This window comes from Penicillium concentricum (assembly GCF_028827145.1).
Source record: "Penicillium concentricum strain IBT 3081 chromosome Unknown utg000002l_segment0_segment0, whole genome shotgun sequence".
Taxonomy (NCBI): domain Eukaryota; kingdom Fungi; phylum Ascomycota; class Eurotiomycetes; order Eurotiales; family Aspergillaceae; genus Penicillium; species Penicillium concentricum.
Genome location: NW_026622755.1, coordinates 1,324,533 through 1,340,041, shown reverse-complemented (window position 1 = coordinate 1,340,041; position 15,509 = coordinate 1,324,533). Strand labels below are relative to the sequence as shown.

Here is a 15,509-nt window from a genome sequence, read left to right as displayed (position 1 = left end):
CGGAATCCAGCACAATGAGCAATACCTTTGATGAGCAGACACAGGGGATGGACGTGACGAAGATGTTCCCAGACCGGGTGAAGGGAAAAACATGTACCGTCACAACCCCAACAACCCCAGTATATCAACTGATTTCCTCCAGTCCTAATATCCGGACTGAAACGAGGCGACCTCCCCGCAACCACCGCAGACGCCCTCGCCTACGGCGGTGCAGGAACCATAATATGCACAGGCCGCTCGCAACCCGAACTCCAGCCGGTGCTGGACCACATCAATCGCAAATACAAGGCGGTCAAAATGATATTTGTGACCGCCGACCCCGGCAGCCTGGCTTCGTTCCAGGAGGCGGCGCAGACCATCAAGAAGTTGGGTGTGACCATCGATGGCTTCGTTGGGTTTCCCGAGGTCATGGCTGTCCCGTGGGAGCTCACGGTGGACGGACACGAGTCTCATTTCCAGAGGAATTACCTGTGTTATTTCCTGATGTTGAACCTGCTGTGTGATATTATGGGGCCTGAGTCGAGGGTTGTTTTGGTTACGTCTAGTTTGCGGAAGGAGGCGCCTGCGCCTTCATGGGAAGATTTGAGCTTTCAGGTGAGTTTGGATTGTTGGATCGCCGATGTAGTACTGATTTGAGTAGAATGGAGAGAACTATCATTGTCTCGATGGATATTCGCAATCCATGCTCGCGATCATCTTGTTCCTCAAGTCTATTGCGAAGAAGTATAGTATCGCTGCCTTTTCTGTAAATCCAGGAAGTGAGTCAATTGGTGAGAATGTGTTTTGGGTATTCATTCTCATTCGATTCAGATACCAAAACCAACATCCAGACATACGTTTCAATGGAGGATATCAAATCCTGGCTCCAGCGAAAGAAAGAAGGTATGACCATTTGAAGATAGCGGTGAAGACCATTCTGACAGGATATTCTAGCGGGCGAAGACATACCGGTCCTGTTACAGCAAGCGCCGAAGTCTCTTGGTCAAGGTAGTGCGAGCGTGTTGCGCGGATTACTGGATCCAGAACTCGAAGGTAAGATAAACCAGATAGATAGATTTGTGTATATGGACTGATTGGTTAATACGTGTTAGTCCAATCTGGAGCGTTCCTTGACCATTGTCAGAATATACCCAAGTTACCGCATCTCGATTTCCCAGCGGGTGAAGAAAGTGCAGAGGCATTATGGAGACGAAGCCAAGAATTAATCGAGTCATTTCTTTCCTGAAAGGGAGTACATTAGACCGAAATAGGAAAGGAATCTACTATCTTCAGGAGTTTGGCCCCTGTTTAGGCCAATTTGGGGGGGGGGGGTTGAATTGAGGAAGATATCAATTATCCAATGAATGTTAATGATAAGGATCGGACTAAATGCCGATAGTTAATTAATTGGAGATATTTTGATCTTTTGAAGAGATGATTGGTTAAAAAGAGTTGAGTCAAAAAGTTGAATATCAAAAATATCCAACGACCTCGCCAAGATCCAATTTTGCGGGGGAAAAACCGATAGAGAGGTGTCTCTCTATCTTTTTTTGTCTGTCAACCTCGACTCTACGGGGGTTCTCTCCCGATATGTTGATCTGCGGGGATATCCCATTTATATTGCTACTTTCCTCTTTCTCTTTCTTTCTTTCATAGGGGATCTCTGCTTTTGCTTCAACTTTACATATACAATGGCGTCAACCATTGACACCTCAGTTATCCCTGGTACCGTCACTCTGGTAGACGTTAATCATGACTTGGAAGCTCGGCATGCGGATCAAGGAGATGGCGATATTGTGCTGATCCCTACACCCTCAAATGACCCAGATGACCCTCTCAATTGGAGTCCGAGACGGAAACTCCTATCGACAATTTGTGTGAGTATCTATACCGGGTTCGGAGGAATTGCTTGCTCGGTGGTTTATTCAGTTCTTACACCGCTCTCCGAACAAACGGGATTACCCATCAGTACTCTTAACCAGGGAACTGGGTTTATGTTCTTGTTGGCAGGTTGGGGCTTGCTCTTCTGGCAACCCTTTGCTATGCAATATGGCAAGCGGCCGACTTACTTGTTATCTATGATGGGAATTTTGGTACGTCAAAATTAGATATCACTTGGGAATTATAGCTAATCATACAACCAGGCTATGACTATGTGGGGGTAAGAAATGTATAAACGCAATGAGAGACTCTCTACTAACACCCCTCAGACCATACGCACAAACCAAAGGTCAATGGCTCGCACGATGCATTCTATTAGGCTTTTTCACAGCGCCCGTGGAGGCTCTCCCTCAAATCTCCGTCACGGATGTGGTAAGTTGAACCCGCCATACCCGAAAGAACCCACGCTCACACAAGTGCAGTACTTCACCCACCAGCGAGGAAAATACATGGGTCTTTACACATTTTGTCTAGCAGGAAGTAATTACGTCGCGCCCGTCATCTGTGGCTTCATCGCCCAGTACCACGGCTGGCGGTGGGTGTTTTACTACCCGAGTATCTTTGTCGGCTGTGCGACTGTCTTCCTTTTCTTCTTCTGTGAGGAAACCACCTATGATCGAGTGGGCGTTGAGCCTAGCAATTTTGCACCTACGGAGTCGTCAAAACTCAGCTCAGAGGATGAGAAGAAATCCACAGTTGACGCCGAAGCTACTGAGACCGGTACAGTTCACACTAAGAAGACATATATAAATAAATTGGCGCTTTGGAGTCCGAAAAAGAAGACCAATACGATGTTCCGGAGATTCTGGCAGTCTCTTTACTTCCTCTCGTGGCCGGTCATCTTCTACGCTGGGTATGAATTCGCAATGTCCTTAGGCTGATACATTTTGACTAACATGCAAGCCAGCTTCTCCTATGGATCATACCTGGTTTACTTTAACATTATGAATGGAACGACCTCAATCATTCTTGGCGGAGCTCCGTATAACTTTAGGTCAGTCTTATTTCTCGAAATGCAGAAGCCAAGCTAACTCTTACCAGATCCTCGATGGTCGGTCTGTGTTATTTAGCTCCCATCACCGGTGTGGTGATAGGGTAAGATGCTTCCTCCCTAACCAATACTGCAACTCAAGCTCACGTGGAATAGATCTCTCTTCACCGGCCGATTCAGTGACTGGCTCACCGTCAAACTGGCCCGCCGAAACGGCGGTGTCATGGAGGCAGAGCACCGTCTATGGCCTTTCATCGTTTGCTTCGTAGTTGTGCCTTGTTCCCTCATTCTATGGGGTGTCGGCGCAGCTCACGAGATCCACTGGTTTGGACTCCTCGTGGCTATCTCCATGCTTGGTTTCAGCAATGCCTGTGGCATTACGCTGAGCGTCAATTACTTTATTGACAGCTACCGAGAACTGAGCAGTGTTGCTCTGGTTAGTGTGATGCTGATCCGGAATACCATGTCTTTCGCTATTAGCTTTGGGTATGTTTCTCTCCTCGAGTTCTAGCAGACAAACGCTGACTTTCTTTAGTATCACGCCTTGGATCAAAGACTTGGGGTACCAGAAGTGCTTTATCTCTGCTGCTTTTGTCGGCATGGCGTGCGCTTCCGTGTTCCTCTTCATGATCAAATTTGGAAAAACCTTCCGCGAACGATCTCGCGAGAAGTACTGGAAGCTGGTCCAGGAGAATCGGGAGAGTGGAATGCTCAATTAGAATAGATATACAGTTAGATTACACCCGGCTTCGATAAATGATTCAAGAATATAATATCCAATCTATATCCAAATTCACATTTAAATACCATCTATTCAACGGCAGTCTGTTTCTCAGCAAGATGAATCGCCCCTTCATCATCATAAATAATCTCCCTAACCTTCACCGACCTCAAATGATCAACTCCCTTGGAAAGCTCACAGTCATGATAAAACAAGTACCACTTCTCCTGGAACTCCACAATGGAATGATGCGTCGTCCACCCAAGCACGGGATCCAAAATGCGTCCCCGGTAAGTAAACGGCCCATAAGGCGAGTCACCGGTGGCATAAGCCAAGAAATGCGTATCACCCGTCGAGTAAGAGAAATAATACGTCCCCTTATACCTATGCACCCAAGCGGCCTCAAAGAATCTCCTCTCATGATCATCCGCCAACAAAGGCTCCCCAGTCTCCGGCGCAAGAATAACAACCTCCTTCACGGGGGATGCAAGCGACAACATATCATCACTCAACAGCGCAACACGCGGACAAAGCGCCTTCACACCCTCGCCAGACGGCTCCTGAGGTCCAGACATACTCTCATCGAAAACAAGTCTCTTCTTTCCATCAACACCATCCCCATCAACCCACTCCCCATCTTTAACATCCTTCCCTTCAACCCAACACTGCAACTGTCCACCCCAGATCCCACCAACATACAGATACGCCTCGCCGCCAGCTTCTTCATCAACAAAGACAGCAGGATCGATACTGTACGTTCCCTGGATATAATCATCCTGGGGGACGAAAGGACCTTCTGGGGAATCGGAGACAGCCACTCCGATGCGGAAGATACCCTTTTGATCGCGGGCGGGGAAGAAGAGGTAGAATTTGTTATTTTTTGTTGCGGCATCTGGTGCCCAGAGTTGCTTTGAGACCCAGGGGATGTCATTGTCACGCAGGACGACACCGTGGTCGGTTACGGGGCTGGTGATTGTGTCCATGGAGAGGACGTGGTAGTCGGCCATGTCGTATTGGTCACCATTGTCGTTGAAGGCGATGTCTGTTTCGCGATCGTGGCTGGGGTAGATGTAGAGTTTGTTGTTGAAGACGTGGGCGGAGGGATCTGCTGTGTAGATGTGGTTGACGATTGGTTTAGACATTTTGGTTATAGATTTGGAGAGTATATGGAATTATAGAGGGAGATTTAGAAGAAGAATAGGGCAATGAAAACTATTAATATTCTCTTTACTATTTTACCATTCTACTATCCTATATTACCCCCATTATCCCCCATTCCCCTCCTTATTTCCCCCTATTATCCCCCTATTAGCCTATGGCTTGTCTCTATAATCCTTTTAACCGACGGCTAAAACAACGGCGTAAACTCCGAAAGGAAATTCGGGGTATTACAGCCTTTCATTATAGATATTTCTATACATTTGCATTTAAATCAAAAAATCACTTCAAGTTCCATCGATGCGATTCCTCAGCATATGCTCTCTGCAATGCCTGCTGCCACTCCAATTCCATCTGTCGTAATACCTCAGCTTCACTCTCAGTCATATCCACATTCTCATGATCAACATGATCTTCATTCATATCCACCTCTTCCCGCTCCTCACACCCCCTCAATCCAAAAAACCGCCCCAACCTTTTTAGCCTCGTAGGAAGATCAAGGGTCTTTTCCTCTGGGGTGCCAATCCACGGGGTAATATGAATAGGATAGTCAAATGTAGCCGGGATAGGTGGATAAACCTGATGGAAATGGCGGGCGAGATTATCGACCTGCTCCGAGGTCAACAGGTTGTAGGCTAGCATATTTGGTGGAAAGTCTGGGTGATGGAGGCCTGTTTCACAGTTGACGAGGGGCCAGAGTTGAGCGGCGAGGTGGCGGAGGAGAGGTAGGAAATTAGGATGGAAGTTGGGGCTTTCGCGGAAGGTGATTGTGCGGTATTCAATTGGGATCGGGGAATCGGTGAGGTCTAGAGGTGTTATGCTGGAGGTGCTCGTTGGACTTAGAGGGTCAACTAGGGTTGTGGTTGATGTAGAAATTGAGAGGGTTCGTTCGGAGAACCAGCTCACACTATGAGGAGAGTTGGGAGTTGTTGGATCTTCATCCATTTTGGTGAGGTGTGACAATATAGGTATAGGTGTGTTGATAGATGAAGGAAAGCCCTATGCAATGTATGCAATGGAAAACTAGAATGCAAATCGAGGAAATTAAGGACACTTATATATACGAAATGTATGCGATGGTCGAAAACTATCAAAGAACCATCGACAATGAGATGAAACACCCGAAATATCCTCTTTATAGCACAAAGACATTCTGAATTCGTCAAAGTGAGTTTCTCGCAGAACCTCCGTAGCCTTTGTTTCCAAGAAAAGAACAATAACCATGTTCATCAAATATCCCATATACGTTTCATATTCAAGTTGAGCTCCATTTATTGGCCCAAATCAAAGAGACTATTATCACAGCGACAAATTGCCCATTCCGCGTGACACATCGGGTTCCTCTGACACAGGCGGGAGACCGACGTACTTGTTGATCCAGTTCAACACGGTCCGGTGCCACATGAGCGAGTTTTCAGGGTTCAGAACCCAATGATTCTCGTCAGGGAACGTCAGGAACGCACTATCAACGCCGCGCATCTGGAGTACATTAAACGCAGCTAGACCCTCCGCAATGGTCAGACGGTAATCCAGCTCGTTGTGAATAATCAGATGAGGCGTTTGCCAGTGTTCAGTGAACCGCGACGGATCCCACTTGGCCCAGTTCTCGGGTACCTTCCAGATTGGCCCTTTCAGATCATGCAGAGGGAAGTATTGCTCTTCACTAGCCATCTGGGAGGTCATGCTAAACACTCCGTCGTGGGTAACCAACGCCTTGAACTTGCGCCCGAGCAGATTGCCCTGCATCCAGTTCATCATGTAGCCACCATACGAGGCGCCCAGTGCAACCGCGCGCGTAGTGTCGACATAATTCAGGTGCTGCTCGATATAGGCGAATCCATTGACCAGGTCCTCATAAGGCCGACCGCCCCATTGTCCCTGGATTCCATCGGTAAAGGGCTGGCCGTAACCAGTACTGCCTGTTGGGTTGGGAGTGATCACGACGTAGCCCTGTTCGGCAAAAACAGCGGGGTTCCAGCGTGTGCTCCATTGATCGTTCCACGCGCCCTGGGGTCCACCGTGGATCAAATACGCAAGCGGGTATTTGTTCCCGGGTTTGAAGTCGGACGGCTTCACGACCCACGCGTGGATAGGGTGGTCTTCGGCTCCCTTGAACCAGATCTCATCGACCTGGGCCGAAGATAAGCCGAATGCACTGCCACCTCTCCCGTTTGAGGATACCATTTGGACATCATCTGGCTTGGCTGGGTCAATGATGGTCCAAAGGCTGTTATCGACCAGGCTACTGCTAGATACGAACAGCTTGGAGGATTCGGCAGCTGCAGGAACGGCATCATTGACGTATCCCGACCTGGTCAGTCTCTTTAAAGCATCGGGCTTGATTGTGTGCACATTCTCTAATGGCAGCTGGTAGAGAACTCCACGGCCAACCTCCTCGACATGAAGGAGCAGCGACTTGTCATCATGGGCAAATGACACGACCGAGGGACTGAGGTCCCAGAGTCCTTCACCATCATCTGACTTGAAGATTTCAATCATATCTCCATTCCACGGGTTGGGGACATACAGGATACGGTTCTTATCAGACTCATAGCCATCCTCGCGCATCGCCAGAACGGCAATAGAGCTACCGTCTGAGCTAAGGACAGGAGACGACATCGCTCCCTGAAGACCGGCAACCTTGCAGATCTTCGATTCGGGCTCACTCATGCTAGTCCACGAGAACATGGGAGCATAGTAGCACGAGCACGAAGTATGAGTCGCGGGGTTTAGGTTAGGATCTTTCGCAATAAAAACAATAGCCGACGGACTGATGTCAAAGTCACCGGTACCACCAAAAGGCGGAATCGGCGACTCGACGCCCGCCAGTCCCGAGACCGCGATCAAGTTGGTGAGGCCCGAGATAGAGTACTTCCCAGCCCGTCTACGAGCCGGCGACAGAGGAGCCTGTTCCAGCAAGCCATAGAAGATGGCGTTCTTCTGGGGCTCGACATACGAATCCCAGTGTCTAACAAAGAGAGATGTGTACAGTTTACCGGTTGTATGTGGCTTCTTCGCATCGTGGGGATTGTACAGCGATCCGTCTGTATTGGCCTTGCCTGTCACGGCGAAACCGACCTTTCCTGGCTCCAAAAGGACCACCTTCAGGTCCGATACGGGGCCTGGGACAGTGCCTGCAGTGTATGTTTCATCGGCCTGGCGGGCATCGCCAACGATGAAGCTTGTATTGCCGTTGCCCTTGGTCTTCAGCCAAACTAGTTTATCGCTATCGTCCACCCACTGTGGATTACTGGCGCCGGGGTCGTTGGTGATAAGGGCAGATCGGCCGGAGCTAATATCGATAACGCGGATTTCATTGGTCTTGGAGTGGGACTCGAAGGAGTAAGATGTTTGCGTGTAGACTGCTAGGGTGCCGGCTGCATTGGGAACAGCTGAGGACCGCCTGGGTGCTCCGAGCAGGACCCTGGAGAGTTCGATATTAGTCCAGTGCTTTCAAATATGCTCAATAAAGACTCATGTCGAATTGTCTAGTATATCAACAGTACTCACTCGGGAGTGAACTTCATGGTCCGAATTGCCATGTCAGATCGTATGGTAGATAAGATAGGAAGCTCGGGGGAGCTTCCAGGGCCGAATTGAGCTTAAATGAAGGTATCAACAAGATCTTGAGATAAACAAAATATGTAGAACACGACTTAGGATGCTATTGATATTGAAGAGAGAGAGAAGAGTAGAAGGAAGAGTTGGAGAAGAGGAGGTTGGGGAGCAACGTGATCATGCGGGGGGTTATGGCTCTGATTGGGTTAAGCGCCCATGTACCTTGCAGGGCATGAATGACTTCATTTGCCAGTTGGCTATTTATCTTTTGAATTGAGTAGTGATATAGTTGTTGAATCAAATATGTAGAACTATATAATCTATAATCTCTATACGGGTTATTGTTATAGATTATAGAAGTGGTGAATGCTGAAGTCTAGTGTTACATCGAAAAAAAAGCAATAATATGAAACACCTTTTATATTCTAAGGCTTTGGAAACATAAACTATTATTACAAATTGCAACCCAGATCATGAAATTTACTCTTCTTCCTCGCTCTCATCCTCGTCCATTCCCTCTGCCGCATTGACACTGAACGTGGGGGCCTGATCCACGCCAACATAACTGTCGCTCATAAGGTAGAGCGTCAACTCATGGTCTCCGGGCGTAGGGACGACATATTCCAGACGCAGCTCGAGCTTGCGGCCGATGGTGACACGCTTAATAGCAAGCAAGCTCTTGGTCTTCTCATCACCAACAACCAACCACCAGTTCTCCATCTTCTGGCTGGGGTAGAATGGTGCGTGGACAGTAGCGTCGGGCTCCTCGTCTTCTTCGATGTCCCGCTCGATCTTGACCTTGAGGTATGCGGGTTCGCCAGAAGTGATACCCTCGGCATCCTCAACTTCGAAGTCAAGCTCGATGTTGGGGTACTTCTCGTTGGTGAAAGCCGCAGCTTGCGCCAATTGCTTGTTATCGAGGCCAAGGCGCTTGACCAAAGTAGCGTAGTCCTTGTTCTCCGATGGGTCCATGGCCTCCATGAATTCAAAGATATCGTTGATCCTGTACAAGGGGAGATTAGCAAATGTGTCTGGAGAATTTTCGGATGATACATACTTGTATTCATTGGCCACCTTGATGACCTCAGGAGAGAAGTGGGGAATTTGCTTCAGAGGGCTGTCACGATCCCACATGGCCTGAACCACCATCTGGGACAACTCCATTGCGTTCATCGCGTTGAGATGGCCCTCGGATGAGAGGACATCCACACAAGCGCTGAGCAGGTTGAGGACCTTGCGAACGATATCTTCCTGATCCTTGGCAAGATCAAGAGGAAGCTGCATGCGGGAGAAGTGGGCTTGGAGGAGGACGAAGGCCTTGAAATGGGGAGAGTCGAAGGAAACCTCTGACATCTTGACCGGTACACGATCATACACGCGGCGGAGAATGTGATTCTCATGGCGACGCATCTGGATAGACTCGAACTCAGTCGCCGAGGTCACAATCTCCAGGATGCCCTTAAGCTTCGTCCGGGACGAGAGGGACAGCAAGAAGGTTTGCATTGTGATGAACGAGATGTTGTAGTAAGCACCGATCATGGCAGCGTTCAAAGGTGAAACGCTGTCATCTTCTTCATCAACGTCGATGATCTTTGCCTCTGACAACTCCTTCAAGGTGTTCTCCACCAGCTCTGACAGGAACGTGCTGAGTCCCTCGTGGCTCACATCGCTAAGACCGTAGAAACTGGGGTTTGCAAGGAGACGGCGATAGAAATAGGTATATGTCATCCAATCAACCGCATCCTGGGTGGAGGAGATGGTCCTTGTGCTAGCTTCAGTCACAAAGGCATCGTGAAGGTAGACCTGCAGGTGACTCTCGACAGGCAAGGCCTCGTTCAAGAACTTCTTGTAGTAGTCACGCTTCACTGCTGGCACCATAAGAACACCACGGCCAAGCTTGTCCTGACCGGGACGAGAGGCTTTGCCGAACATCTGCAAGATATCGCTGATGGGGTAGTCGATGTAACGATGCTCACGACCATCGAAGAATTGAGTGTTCATAACAATGACCAAGTGAGCCGTGATATCCAATTCCCAGCACACATCTCTCGAAGCCAACAGCACCTGAATTGCACCAATGCTGAACAGGTGCAAGACAATGCGCTTGTCAGTGGCATTGAGAGCTTCGTGGTAGTAGCCAATACCGTGTGAAAGCGACGTGGCAAGGGTCTGCTCGTGAACACGCTCCAGCAAAGGAGCAAGCTCACTGGCATCGGCGTTCAGGAAACGATCTTCATCGTTGTCGATGGCACACGCCGAGAGGAGATCCGCAGCGGTCGCACGAACCTGCTTGCGGCTTGGAACGAAGACCAGAGCAGGCTTATCGGGGGAGAGCTGCAAAATCGACTGGTAGGCCGGACGAGCCATCGCGAGCATGGCAGAGGGGAAGTGAGGAATGCTGTAAGACTGAAGGTGAAGCTCCAGAGGAACAGGACGGGCATGCGGGCTGAAGTTGTAGATCGTGTGCTTGTTGGCACCGATCCACTCTCCGATGTCCCGAGCATTAGAAAGAGGCACACTAAGACCAACAATGCGCATTTCGTTTTCAGTCTGGAGAGCGATGTAGTGCATGCGAGACACGATCACTTCGTACACGTATCCAGCGTAACCGCCGATCAAGTGAAGCTCGTCGGGGATGAACAGTTGCACTGTCTGGATGTTCTTACGTCGCTGCCACTGGCGAGACAACACATCCCACTGAGTAGGAGTGGCAAGCACAAGATCAGCCTGTTCGAGAAGCTTCAAATCGGCTGTGGTTTCGCCCGTAAGCTTGACAATGGTTTTGCCGCCATCCAGACCGCCAAGGCGCTTCTGCCAGTCAGCAAGTCGGTGGTCGACAAGCTCCTGGAAGGGCGCGATGTAAACTGCACGGCCGCTATCTTGCTTTGACCAGTGACGAAGCAATGCCAGCTCAGCGCAAACAGTCTTTCCACTTCCTGTGGGAGCACCAATGAAGATATTCTCATCTGTGTCGAAGACTGACTTGAAGACCTGCGACTGAATCTTGTTGAAATGCTCCCAGTTGGGGTACAACGCTTGGTAGTCCTCACGCTTCAGTGCCTTGACGGGTGCGCGCTGCATGTCGAGCAAAGGTGTATGAGGAGGGAAACGCTCGGGGAGAACCAGCTTCTGGAAGGACACGGCAATCTTGGTCTCAGAATGCATCCATCGGTCAGACACAAGCGAGATGAAGTAGTTGGGGGGCATCGGCTCAGATACAGGGACAGTGAATTCGACAAGATGTTCATTCATCTCGGACTTGGCAAATTCGCCACGAAGCAAGAATCGATCGTGGAACAAGATCTCCTCTCCGTCACAGTCCTCAACCAGAATCCAGAAGTCTTGGGCATTGCCATGCACTTCGTCATCCCAGACAAAGTTGGGCGTAATGGTCAACTCGACACGCAGCATGGATCGCGTGATGGGCTGCACTTGAGCTTGAACGTCGAGTCGAGGGAACTTAGACACCAAGTCGCACACAACACGTCCAGCCTTGGGCATGCTCAGAAGCTCACCCATGCGGGGAGGATCCAAATCGAAATAGCTGCCCCAAGGCACGTCAATGCGTTCCGCCTTCTGCAAAACATCCCTTGGGCAGTGAGGGAATTGACGAAGGGGGGACATAGTTGGCCACATGCGCCTCTCAGCCATTTTGCAGAGATCGAGCGCAGTCTTGGCCACTGAGGACCATCCCTTCTTCAGGCAAATCTCGAAAATCGCGCGGATGATACGTCCAGCAGATTGAGTGACATAGACCATGTCTGCCATGAGCGCAAGCCCCTCAAGCTTGAGTCTGGAGATGTAAGCCTGCAAAAGAACATTGATCTTCGCATGGGGCTCATCAATGGTCTCCTTAACAGGGACGGGGACCCGGCCTAACAGCTTTCCAAGCTCGAGCTTCTCGTCCTGGCGAACGGGGATGTACTTGAACTCATCACTTAGGGCAAAGATTCGGAACAATTCGATAGTCGTAATGGAAGGTTGAAGGTGTTGGGAGTAGGTTAGCATGGAGTTGTGACCGATGTAGTAGTGCGAAGAGATACGTCCAAGCTCAGTCGACTGCAGACGTCCAGTCTTCTTTTCATACTTGACGAGACCGGCCTTCTCGAGAACCGCTGCAGCGGAGTGAACAAGATCCACTCGCTTTTGCACTAGGGCGTCATCGTCCTGGTAGTCGGCGCCAACACTGTACAGGCCAGGTGATCGGAGCATCCGAACGTAAAGGTAAGTGTAGCCTAGCCAATCCACACCTTCATCGCGAGTACGAACATTGCCAAGCACAATCTCCGCATTCAAATTGTCCGCCAATTTGCTCACCAGCTGGGACTCAATGGGAAGCTGTTGGTTCAAGAGCGAGAGATAATATTGAATCTCCGCTTGGGATGTGATAATAATACCCTCACCGAAGGTATCGTATTGGGGTCGACCAGCTCGTCCCAACATTTGCAGAACGTCTTGCGGGCTCAACTCGACCCAGGCGCCCTTCTCGGGGGAGTAGACCTGGGTTCCCTTGATGATAACAGTGTGGGCGGGAAGGTTGACACCCCAGGCCAGTGTTGCTGTACAAACGAGGACCTGGATGCTTCCATCGGCGAAAAGTGCCTGGACTGAATCACGATCGGCAAGACTCAGACCAGCATGGTGAATACCGAGACCGTACGGCATGAGATCCTTCAGGTTTGCATCATCCACAGAGTCTGCTTCTTCGGAAAGAATGGCACGACTAGCCGCGTCACTGCGCAGAATCTGACCAATTGTTTCATTCTCAAGGGCCTTGTCTCTGATGTACTTGGCGGTCTTGGCGGTCTCCTTTCGAGAGTGGACGAAGATAAGCATTTGGTTCCTGTGCTGCCCAACCTGCTCCATAACCTTGGTATAACAAATGTCGTTCATCGTCTTGAGCTGCTTGATGGCCTTCTTTTCGGTGACACCGATGAATTCCTGCTTGAGGGGACAAGGGCGGTAGCTGCCATCGAAATGGAACATGCCCTTGACGGGATCTGCGCGCAGGAAGCTTCCGACATCGCGGTAGTTGGGAAGGGTAGCACTGAGACCCACGATTCGCACAGGCTCTCCAGTCTGCTCGGTTCGGCGAATCGTTCGGCTGACGATGCTCTCAAGGACGGGACCACGCTCATCGTGGAGAAGGTGAATCTCGTCGATGACAATAAGGCGAACAAGGTTGGTGTAGCTAGTCTCCGTTGCCTTTCTGGTGATAACGTCGTACTTCTCAGGGGTGGTGACGATGATCTGAGTATCGGCAATTTGCTGCTTGGTGAGCTGACGATCACCTGTAAGTTCGGAAACTCGGATACCATAAGGCTCCAGGCGCTTGCCAAGGTTACCAACTTGTTCCTGAACCAAAGCTTTCAAGGGAGAGATGTATACAATCTTGAAGTCATCCAACATAATCTCTCCCGTTTCAGGGTTGCGATTCTTCCCGATTTCTCGGAGGATCGTGAGCATAGCAACATTGGTTTTTCCGGAACCCGTGGGAGCACAGACAAGCAAGTTTCCATCGTCATGGAACGCTGAAGGGTAGCACCTTGTCTGCACACGGTTGAGTTCCTTTGAGGTTCCAAATCCAACACGCGCCCATTCTGGCAGCTCAGTGGTCGGTATATTCTTTTCTCCAGCCTCCTTCTTGGCCTTGGGTGGTGGCACATGGATCTCTTCGTATCCCTTGAATGCTCGCTTAGTTGAGCCCTGGGGAAGCTTAACATTGGGGTTGGTCATAAGGTGATTGCCTTGATGGAAGACCAGATTTTCCAAGTTGATCGTTTTCTTGGGCTGGAGAATGCCACCCTGGGCACCTTCGGTGGGTTTTTCGTCGGTAGTTGGACCTGAAGGAACATCGACATCCATCAAGTCAAACTTTATCTTCTTATCTGCTGGTGCTCCAAGTTCGTCGCCAGCTTCTTTGCCACGGATTTCATCAAGGATGGCACGTTGACCGGCTTCGACCATCTCAAGCTCCACAAGATTGCGCGCATCGTCATCCTCTGCGACTCTTCTCCAGCGGGTAACCCAGACGGCCTTGTCGCGGTTGGTGACTAGTTTAGCAACGAGATCGGGATGGTCATAGTCGAAGAGTTCCATGAGGTCGTTCTCAACATCCCGCAGGGGTTTTAATGTTCCGTCCTCTTCCTTTCCACCGAGGATTTCAAGTGCCTGATCTGTTTTCTCGTGCTGGACGTGAGCATCTGTGTATATGGCACCGATTTGACGTTGCAGCCAGTAGGCATCGATTTGGCGAGCGGAGACCTTCAATCCGGTCTTCTCTGCAGCTTTATCATCTCGGCCAAGACCTCCATCGATGACCATTTCATCACCGTCTTCGCCTTGGGCTGCTGCAGCCTCGTCGATTGCAAGTCGTTCCGCTTCTTCTTCTTCCTCTTCGTCGCTGAGGTCGTCCTCGTCTCGAACTTCGTCCATGGTGCCCATGCGCTCATCATCTTCATCTTCTTCATCGAAGACGACAGCAACACCTTGGCGTTCATCAAGTTCGCCACTCTCTTCATCGAGACCGCCTTCCATCTCTTCCTCTTCGTCCTGCGCATCGTAGTCTGTAATCTTTTTGCCCAGGTTCACGAGCTCGTTGAACTCCTTGGGGTTCATTGAGGTTCCCAGAAGATCGTCAATCTCCTTCTTTTTATCGAAATCTTTCATCTCTTCGTCCTTCAGTAGTTCCAGAACAGCATCGGCGGCACTTCGAACGACTTCGTGGGGGACATCGCCCAGCTGGCTGCCGGTGATTGTGAGAATAAGGTCATATGTGGCTCGTGTGGCGGGTGTGCGAGGACGATATTTCAAGCCTTCGACGAAGGCATCTGCTGCTGAAAGGATGCCCTGGCCTCGTAGTTGTGCTGGTTGGCCGCGGTGGCGCTTTTTCTGTTCGCGTAAAAGCACATCTTCGCCCTCACCGATTGCGCCCCGCTCGAGAGCTGTCGGGGCTGTCTTCTTAGATTTGGGCGCGTCGTCACGCGCGACTCGTCCACCCATCTCCCGGATCCCAATGCGACCCGCCAGAGACTCCGGGTCTCCAGTGGGTTCGTCATGGGTGCGACTGATAAAACGACGGTCCGCCTGGAGAACCAGGTTGGACATCGCCGAGTACTTGTACTGCGAAATATTTTGGTCCGCCATCTTGGTGGTCGTATG

General features: G+C 50.2%; 6 protein-coding genes across 6 annotated transcripts; 2 read left to right on the top strand and 4 right to left on the bottom strand.

The window, feature by feature from the left end:
- Positions 1 to 14: 14 nt before the first annotated feature.
- On the top strand, positions 15 to 1,225 carry N7517_004087 (putative oxidoreductase, short-chain dehydrogenase/reductase family; the record flags this gene model as incomplete). The annotated part of the gene is made up of 6 exons (XM_056721817.1): positions 15 to 93; positions 143 to 594; positions 641 to 758; positions 811 to 882; positions 934 to 1,032; positions 1,092 to 1,225. 6 exons carry the CDS (start codon positions 15 to 17, stop codon positions 1,223 to 1,225), a joined length of 954 nt encoding a protein of 317 aa, XP_056578067.1.
- A 445-nt stretch (positions 1,226 to 1,670) lies between these two features.
- On the top strand, positions 1,671 to 3,630 carry N7517_004086 (putative MFS transporter; the record flags this gene model as incomplete). The annotated part of the gene is made up of 8 exons (XM_056721816.1): positions 1,671 to 2,072; positions 2,124 to 2,140; positions 2,190 to 2,292; positions 2,343 to 2,773; positions 2,828 to 2,914; positions 2,962 to 3,015; positions 3,068 to 3,397; positions 3,447 to 3,630. 8 exons carry the CDS (start codon positions 1,671 to 1,673, stop codon positions 3,628 to 3,630), a joined length of 1,608 nt encoding a protein of 535 aa, XP_056578066.1.
- Positions 3,631 to 3,721: 91 nt separating this feature from the next.
- N7517_004085 (glycoside hydrolase family 43 protein) lies at positions 3,722 to 4,774 on the bottom strand (the record flags this gene model as incomplete). Its single annotated transcript, XM_056721815.1, has 1 exon — positions 3,722 to 4,774. One exon carries the CDS (start codon positions 4,772 to 4,774, stop codon positions 3,722 to 3,724), a length of 1,053 nt encoding a protein of 350 aa, XP_056578065.1.
- Positions 4,775 to 5,072: 298 nt separating this feature from the next.
- On the bottom strand, positions 5,073 to 5,735 carry N7517_004084 (uncharacterized protein; the record flags this gene model as incomplete). The annotated part of the gene is made up of 1 exon (XM_056721814.1): positions 5,073 to 5,735. The coding sequence occupies one exon, from the start codon at positions 5,733 to 5,735 to the stop codon at positions 5,073 to 5,075; it is 663 nt and encodes a 220-aa protein (XP_056578064.1).
- Positions 5,736 to 6,089: 354 nt separating this feature from the next.
- On the bottom strand, positions 6,090 to 8,332 carry N7517_004083 (oligopeptidase family protein; the record flags this gene model as incomplete). Its single annotated transcript, XM_056721813.1, has 2 exons — positions 6,090 to 8,214; positions 8,301 to 8,332. 2 exons carry the CDS (start codon positions 8,330 to 8,332, stop codon positions 6,090 to 6,092), a joined length of 2,157 nt encoding a protein of 718 aa, XP_056578063.1.
- Positions 8,333 to 8,828: 496 nt separating this feature from the next.
- On the bottom strand, positions 8,829 to 15,494 carry N7517_004082 (ATP-dependent RNA helicase BRR2; the record flags this gene model as incomplete). The annotated part of the gene is made up of 2 exons (XM_056721812.1): positions 8,829 to 9,351; positions 9,406 to 15,494. The coding sequence occupies 2 exons, from the start codon at positions 15,492 to 15,494 to the stop codon at positions 8,829 to 8,831; spliced, it is 6,612 nt and encodes a 2,203-aa protein (XP_056578062.1).
- Between the last annotated feature and the right edge of the window lie 15 nt (positions 15,495 to 15,509).